The 8,637-nt window shown below is 37.8% G+C and overlaps 1 protein-coding gene across 1 annotated transcript in view; it reads right to left on the bottom strand.

Annotated features, from left to right (window-relative positions):
• LOC107686372 (proteasome activator complex subunit 4B) overlaps positions 1 to 8,637 on the bottom strand; it is a 44,267-nt gene that overhangs the window by 14,956 nt on the left and 20,674 nt on the right. Inside the window, exons 16-24 of the mRNA XM_016483339.1 lie at positions 5,333 to 5,431; positions 5,177 to 5,246; positions 5,028 to 5,095; positions 4,302 to 4,517; positions 4,027 to 4,184; positions 3,795 to 3,890; positions 1,029 to 1,084; positions 832 to 888; positions 673 to 728 (exon numbers count right to left, since the gene is read on the bottom strand). Of these exons, the coding sequence (XP_016338825.1) occupies positions 673 to 728; positions 832 to 888; positions 1,029 to 1,084; positions 3,795 to 3,890; positions 4,027 to 4,184; positions 4,302 to 4,517; positions 5,028 to 5,095; positions 5,177 to 5,246; positions 5,333 to 5,431 (876 nt within the window). The remainder of the gene's footprint in view (positions 1 to 672; positions 729 to 831; positions 889 to 1,028; positions 1,085 to 3,794; positions 3,891 to 4,026; positions 4,185 to 4,301; positions 4,518 to 5,027; positions 5,096 to 5,176; positions 5,247 to 5,332; positions 5,432 to 8,637) is intronic.

Below are 8,637 nucleotides of genomic sequence, written 5' to 3'. Positions count from 1 at the left end.
GGGGTGAATTTAGGGGGTGTGCCCGAAGCGTGAATCCTTATAAGGGAAAACACGATTCCTAACACCGTGTCAAAACGCGAGCGGCGCGGCGTGACAAAATACTATAGAACCACTGATCTATAATAGACATTTATTACATATAGATCAGCCTACAGAACTCATTATAATCAGTGATGCTGTCTACACTGGATGCGGTGCGGCGTGACACGACAAATCCCTTACAGTAAACTGCTGCCGCGTTCTATTCATAGTACAAGCAGAGTACGTGCGATCGCGAATCTTGAAAGTGAAAGTGAAACTAAAAGCCATCGTGCATTCAAAAGCATGATACCAGTTTCAATGGCAAGTATAATAGCGGCTCCCTAATGCTGAAATATATATGTAGTATAATTACCCAATTATATAACTGCAAGGAAAATATTGAAATATATATTTTCCTCCAATCTCATATTTATTCCCTTTAGGGGTTCAGCCTACACGCCATTTTCTTTCCAAACACGGTATTGGGATGCGGGAGGGAATGGGGATCACGATGCCGGCTCAACATCGTGATGTCTATCAGCCATCGGCGATGGACGATGGCATCGTCTATCGGCCCAACCCTAGATCCAATACAAACTTAATGAACAATGGTCAATTCATTTTGCACAGATATCTACGGTGCACACTTACCTTGATAATGGCGAAAAGGGATTTGGTGTCATCCTCTGAGTGTTCCAGAATGTAATCTAAAGAAGAAAATTTTTCTAGATGCTTGTCTTAAGAATTGTGGGCAATGTAGATTAAGTAAATTTTGTGTGCTGGAAGGTGTTCTAAATGAGGATCACTTACGAAGCAACTGTCTCATCACTTTACAGATGGCCTCACGGTAGTTCTCTCTGGACTCATCTGGAAAAATCAGCAATGACTTACTGAGAAGCTGATATCCTATTCTATCATCATGATGCACAAGTTATTCTAACTGGACATTCATCACAACAGGTTTCATAAGCAGAGTTTTACTGTGAACTTCCCCAGTTTTGGCTTACCATAGTCGACACCAATGTACAGCTTTGTTTCCTCCAAACTAACCATGCTGGGTACACTGCACAAAGGAGAATGAACAAAAAAAAACAAAACATTTGAACTACAATGCAAAACCTTAAGATTTTTTTTAACATCATTTATTTGATTAAAGTACTGTAAATTGTCTTTTTTTTTTATTTTTTTTTACACAATTTCAAATAACTGTATTCTGTTTTCAAATGTGTAATATATTTTAAAATTAAATTTATTCCTTCGAGGACAAAGCTGAATTTTTTTGCAGCCATTTAGCAGTCTTTAACTTTTTTATTATGAATGTTAAAAACAGTTGTTCTGTTTAATGTTTTTGTGGATACCATGAATAGAAAGTTCAAAAGAACAGCATTTATATGAAATCGAAAACTTCTGTAACATTATAAACATCTGTGCTATTACTTTTATCAATTTAATGTGTCCTTGATTAATACAAGTTTTTATTAAATACATTTTTCCCAGGGCTTGAAAACGAAAAAAAAAATTCAATTGGTTCACTCCGAGCAGAATCGATATTTTAACGTTTCTGTTCCTGCGTTCCTCTGTATTATTACCGTTCCGAAACCAGTTAGAGTAGAAGAAATACCAGTTTTTTTTCTTTGCCTATAATAATAGTAATAAAGTACAGCATTTTCTTTACTCAAAAAAAAACAAAAAAAAAAACAGGAAGAGATCTGGTATCTTAGTCACAACCAATACAGCATCATCTTTTCTAGATTTTGGCCAAATGTAGGCTACTAAACAAAAGAAAAAAGCTATTAACACTTTAAAGACATTAAAGTATTTTTTTAAGATATTTGTTTGCTGCATTGCTAAAAAACGCTACTTTTTAGATTGCGTTTTGAGAGTGAAAAAATAAAACATAAGTCAAATAGGCTCACGTCACATTTTATTATTACATTCAGAAATAATGTAGGTTATTAGTTTCTCTCCACAACAAATCTTAAGGCTATGCGTTTAGGCTATATAACGTCAATCCAAAAACAAATTAATTTAAGGTGAAACATGCCTACCTCTCTCATTCTGGCACGAATCCAAATGTTTGCATATTCGCGATGTATTTGGATGCTAAAATATTATTTATTATAGGCTAGGCTTTGTACTTTCATCGACGTAAAACATCATCCTTCACATTGGCTAATGAGCACAGTGAGGCGGTGGTCACGCTGAACGCAACAGATTGTACAACGGAGCAGTGTAACTTCTTATTTGTTTCTTAAACTGTATTTTTTTTTGATAATGAACAGGCTGTAATGTCTCAAAAATATGTTGTGTCTGTGTGCGCGTGAGGCGCCCGGCGCGATATGGTCATACCAACGCTGGTTGGTTATACAGATAGAAGCAAGACATCATTCAAAACAGTCAAGCTTTTGCTAAATAAATAAAAATGTAAAGCTTTTGCAAAATAAAGAAAACTACTGCCATCTCGTTTTCATTTCCGAGAACTTTGGAACGCATCACAATGAACCGTAACTCACACATTTTTTTCTTTTCGTTTGTAAAGGGGTCCTATTATGCTTTTTCACTTTTTCAACTTTAGTTAGTCTGTAATGTTGCTGTTTGAGCATATAAAAGATCTGCAAAGTTACAAAGCTCAAAGTCCACTTCAAAAGGGGATATTTTATTTAACAGAAATCACTTTTCAAAAACTACAACGGACGACTCGTTTGGACTACAACGCATATGTGATATCACAAATACCGAAGAATGGGACGAGACCTGGTTGAGCTGCACTAGAGAAGGCAACGAGTGTTACTATGTCGGATACACGCTAGCTTTCCCACGGCAGAAGAACTTAAGAGTGGTTACAATCATCCGGGTTTAATTCGCGCTCAAATTGATTTGATTTTGACGCAATATTTACACTGAAGCTCGCAGGCGGCAATAGTAAGGGGCATGACATTTTCCGACCAGGCGCCGAGTGCTGCCAATCACAGCACACACTGGCCCAGCTAACCAATCACAGCACATTTCATATTTCAGAAGGCGGGCCTATATTTGATACAGGAACTATTCGAGCCGTTCATGCCAGACTGGGGAGAGAGGTGTTGTAATAATGTAAAATATGTGAAAAATAATGTGTTTTTCGAAAAACCTAGTATGAAAGCCTGTTCTAGTACACCCCCAAAACAAAATCAAGACTTTGTAAAAGAGCATAATAGGACCCCTTTAATGTCAATGATTTAAGTGAAATATATTTAGTGTATATGCCTATATATTCCTTTTTTGTAAGCCTATAGTTTTATTCTGTTTCCTCCGTTCACAGAAGTGCTGCAGGTGCGTGTGATCTGTTGAATCCATCTTACACTATCCTCGGATAAACTCTAACACCGGTGCATTGCCACTGCGACTTAATGATGAGTTCACAGCTGAGCGGGCCTTTCACTTGTTGGATGCGTCAGCTTCACATTTGCATAGGCCGTACTACTTGAATTCGTGATTGGTTGACAGCAAATTTCAAATATTAAATGGAACGATAAAATAATGTTATTAACTGGTTAATGGCCATTTCAAATTTTCGATTCTGTTCGGAACTATACAATTTGATTTCGTTTCTGTTTCTGGTTCTGTTCCTGTCAAAATTTCGTTTGTTTCCATTTTCGTTCCTTGAACCGGTTAAGAGCCCTGATTTTTCCTTTTAAAAATGAAATACAATTTAATCAGCGCTGTGTGTCCCTTCACATATCCGCTGATTAGAGCAAATTTTGCTCTATATCACAGTGAGTTTTTGGACTTACAGGCCAGTGATTGTGGGTCCATCAAGAGGGGGGAGCATGCTGCCAGCACCCAGCAGACAGTGCTGGACTATACACAGGCTCTGAAGAACATCATCTCTGTTTAAAGTTCAGAAACGTGTCAGCATTAGCAAAAACAATTTAAGAAAATATTCAAGATTTTTTAAAACCAATACAGAATGATGTTTTGTTTTTGCCTTTACCATTATTACAGAGTGCACTTTTGACACCTGACCTGCTCATTTCCTGCTCTCCCTGTGTGTATTTCTGCAGACGCTGGAGCTCTGGCTGCAGCAGCAGGTCCAGAACATAGAAAACGAACGCCGTTTCCTCTGCACTGGGCACGTGCCACTGGATCTCCAGGCTCCAAAGGTCCCCCGGACGACCCCAGTCCTGTTTAAAGAACAAGGGAGGTAGTGAGAACTCATGGGATCAACAATGATCTAATACACTGCTCTGTTCTCTCCACTGGTCAAATGTCCTCACATGGTCCAGACACATTCCCAGTACCTTAATGGGCAAGTACTCTTGCAGGGGTCTGTTGAAGCCACCGGGCACACTGCAGTAGTCTGTGGGGTAAGTGAGTGCTGTGGAACGCAGGATATGGTGCAGCAGGTTGCAGGCCAGAGTGTAGCCCTGCTTACAGCGCAAACGCAGGGTCAGCTGCAGAGTCTGCACCAGCTGTGTGCGGTACGGGAGGACCTTTTCTCCATCAACACGAGTCACCTGAAGCAATGTGATATACACAACAATTGTTGTCTAGTGTCTAAACAGATGTAAGGGGATTGATGTGAAAAACTCTTCATAAGCAGCGACTCCATTACTGTACCTAATGGAAAGTGCATGTCATACAAACTTCAGTTTAACCTAGTTAAAGAAAGACCACCGAAATTCTGTCATCATTTACTCACACTCATGTTGCTCCAAAGTTGTATGACTTTACTTATTCTGTGGAACATAAATTATATTTTAAAGAATGTTGGTAACCAAACAGTTTCGATTCTCATTGACTATTATTATATGAAAAAAAACATGGAAATCAATGGGAACTGAAACTGCTTGATTACTAACAGCATATCGTCTTTTTATGTTCTTCAGAAAAAATAAAGTCAAACAGGTTTGGAACAACATGAGGAGGTGAGTACATTTTTAGGCAGCTATCATGATTTTGTAATACATTTTAAGCTCTTCTGCACATAATCTTTCATGTGCAGTTTGATATAGGGTTATTTTGACCTCAGACAGCAGCTGAAGATTCCAGAGCAGTTCTTTGTCCAGTTCTTCCTCATTTGAAACATCTTCATCTGAAACACACCAAAACACAAGTGAGGATGCTGAAACAGACTCAAGATAACACAAACGGTAATCTATGTTCTTGTACGTACTGGCAGTTAGATGAGTAATGGCATTACAGCAGTGTGGTACAAACAGCCTGAGAGACTCAGCCGGGTGACACTGAAACAAAGCAGAGGACAGCTGAATCAATGTGGCCCCACAGCTGTGTGTGTGTCGGCACAAGTTGGGCAAAGGGAAAGTATTACCTTAGAAGCTGCTCTGCACATGTCTGCCACCATCCTGCCTGCGACACGAGTCTCAAAGATGTTGGTGGTGGCAAAGTTGAAGACTTTCTCGAGAGCAACCTACAGACAGATAACAGCTGTTAACAGATAATATTTAGGTGTATATGAGAAAATACACTGTTCAAAAGTTTGAAATGGGTTTTTTTTTTTTTTGAAAGAAATCTCATGTGCACCAAGTCTGCATATATTTGATCAAAAATACAGCAAAACCTGTAATATTGTGAATTATTACTACAATTTAAACTATGTTTTATATTGTAAAATGCAATTTATTCCTCTGATGCCAAAGTTGAATATTCAGCAGCCATTACTTCAGTCTTCAGTGTCACAAGATCCTTCAGAAATCATTCTAATATGCTGATTCGGTGCTCAACAAATATTTCTTATTATTATCACAATTATTATTGTGAAAATAGTGTTGCGTAGTATTTTTAAGGAAATTGTGATACATTTTTTTTTATTCAGGATTCTTTTGTAACATTAGAAATATGTCACTTTTGGTCAATTTAATGCATCCTTGCTGAATAATAATTAAAAAAAAACCTTAGTGACCCCAAACTTTTATCAGTAGTGTATATGGGTGCCACAAATCATATATTGACAGTCAATACACCGCATGCATAATTATTAGGCACGTTTATATTCTGATATTTTTTTTCAAGCACATTTTACCAATTCCAAACCACATCAATCTTAATAACTACTATTATTTTTGTATTTAATCATTTATAAGTGATATACAATTGTCCATGAAGGCTGGAAGTGAAAAACTTATATTCAGGTGTGCAGAATTATTAGGCATGTTTTCTTTTACTGAAAAAATTAGCCAAAAAAGAGGTTTAACTCAGACTGTTAAAAAAAGCCAGAAAGTCTGTAAAACCATCAAGAACCATTTAGTCTCCAGCGCCACCATTTTCCAGAACTGCAACCTACCTGGAGTCTTCAGAATTACAAGGTGTCAGGATCTCAGAGACTTTGCTTGGGTAAAAAATCCTAAAAAATGACCCACACTTAATAAGAATAACATGCTCAAGTATTATGAAATACATTAAGACTATTTTTAGGATTTTTTAGGCTTTATGGACAGATAAGTTGAGAGTGACTCTTGAAGGACCAGCACCACATCCTCTTGTACCACTGTTTGAAGAATTTATCTTCCAGAATCTGGCAGTAAGTTTTAGGAGCTCATTTTTAGTCAACCCTGCAAAGACTTTTCAGGATAGGAGATGGAATAAAATATATATATATATATACACACAGTGCCATGAAAAGGTTTTTGCCCCCTTCGTGATTTTTTTTATTTTTTTCATATTTGTCACACTTAAAAGATTCAGATCATCAAACAGATTTTAATATTACACAAAGATATTGCAAATAAATACAAAATGCAGTTTTTAAATGATGATTTAATTTATTAAGGGAAAAAAAGCTGTCCAAACCTACCTGGCCCAACGTGAAAAATTAATTGCCCCCATCCTGTTAAATCATGAAAGAACTGTGATAAACCACATTATTTTAGAATTAAATTAATTTAAATTTAGAGTTAAATTTCACTAGCCACACCCAGGCCTGATTACTGCCAGACCTATTGAATCAAGAAATCACTTAAATAGAACCTGTCTGACAAAGTGAAGCATGCTTAAAGAGCACCACATCATGCCTAAAGAACATCATGCCTAAATGATCTAAAGAAATTCAAGAACAGATGAGAAACAGAACAGTTGACATGTATCAGTCTGGAAAGGGTTATAACGCCATTTCTAAGGCTTTGGGACTCCAGTGAACCACGGTCAGAGCCATTATCCACAAATGGAGAAAACTTGGAACAGTGGTGAACCTTCCCAGGAGTGGATATTCTGTGGACTGATGAGACAAAAGTTTAACTTTTTGGAAGGTGTGTGTCCCGTTACATCTGGCGTAAATCCAACACAGCATTTCATAAAAAGAACATCATACCAACAGTCAAACATGGTGGTGGTAGTGTGATGGTCTGGGGCTGCTTTGCAGCTTCAGGACCTGGACGACTTGCCATAATTGATGGAACCATGAATTCTGCACTCTATCAGAAAATCCTGAAGAAGAATATCCGGCCGTCAGTTTGTGAACTCAAGCTCAAGCGCACTTGGGTTATGCAGCAGGATAATGATCACAAACACACCAGCAAGTCCACCTCTGAATGGCCAATTCAAAGTCCAAAGAGATGCTGTGGCATGACCTTAAACAGTCCTTTCATGCTCGAAAACCCTCCAATGTGTCTGAATTAAAACAATTCTGCAAAGAAGAGTGGGCCAAAATTCCTCCACAGCTACGTGAAAGACTCATTGCCAGTTATCGCAAATGCTTTATTGCAGTTGTTGCTGTAAAGGGTGGCACAACCAGTTATTAGAATTACGGGGCAATTACTTTTTCACGTAGTGCCAGGCAGGTTTAGACAGCTTTTTTCCCTTAATAAATTAAATAATTATTTCAAAACTGCATTTTGTATTTAATCGGGTTATCTTTGTGTAATATTAAAATTGGTTTGATGAGCTGAATCAATCAATCAAGTGTGACAAATATGCAAAAAAAAAAAAAAAACAGGCTATACACAGCACTATATATATATAGTCAAAAAATGTTGCTGTCCTCGCTGACTTTACACAAATGCAACCACACAGTGCAACGTGCTGTCAAATTTGACTGATTAATCAGTCAAAACAACCGGTGAATCAGTCTATAAAGAGTCACTGATCTGACTCATGGGATGATTCAGTTCTCACTTCTTTACTAAATCAGCTCAGATTACTCACTGAGCCGCAGATTAATAAAAATGTATATACAGTGCACAGCATAAATGAGTACACCCCCTCTAAAACTTAACAAATTCAGCAATTACTCTTTACTTAGAAGACTTGTTAGGGTTCTTTGGAGATGTAATGTTCCAACAAGAGCAGGAGAAATAACATGCAAGTGTCTCAGAGCCGGCAAAAGCTATGAAAAGAGAGACACTTTATCTCACAGAGTATGACGCAGCATGCAGAAGTGACATGCATGGTTGTTGTCACCACTAGAATTACCTACTGTAGCCAAAGCAAAATAAACTAATTTAACCTCTTCCAAGGCCCATATTTACAAAATAGAGACTTCTGGGAATCCATACTCTGGTCTCAAGAGACCAAGTCAATCATTTCGGATCTAACAGCATCCAAAATGTTCTGGTGTTGCTAGAGGAGGAGTACAGAGAGAAGTGCCTGGTTCCCACAGTGACGTTCAGTGGTAGTAAAGCT

Source organism: Sinocyclocheilus anshuiensis, unplaced genomic scaffold, assembly GCF_001515605.1.
Source record: "Sinocyclocheilus anshuiensis isolate Anshui unplaced genomic scaffold, SAMN03320099.WGS_v1.1 scaffold1319, whole genome shotgun sequence".
NCBI classification, from domain to species: domain Eukaryota; kingdom Metazoa; phylum Chordata; class Actinopteri; order Cypriniformes; family Cyprinidae; genus Sinocyclocheilus; species Sinocyclocheilus anshuiensis.
The sequence above is the reverse complement of the archived record's forward strand: the minus strand, read 5'-3'. Positions and strand labels throughout refer to the sequence as shown.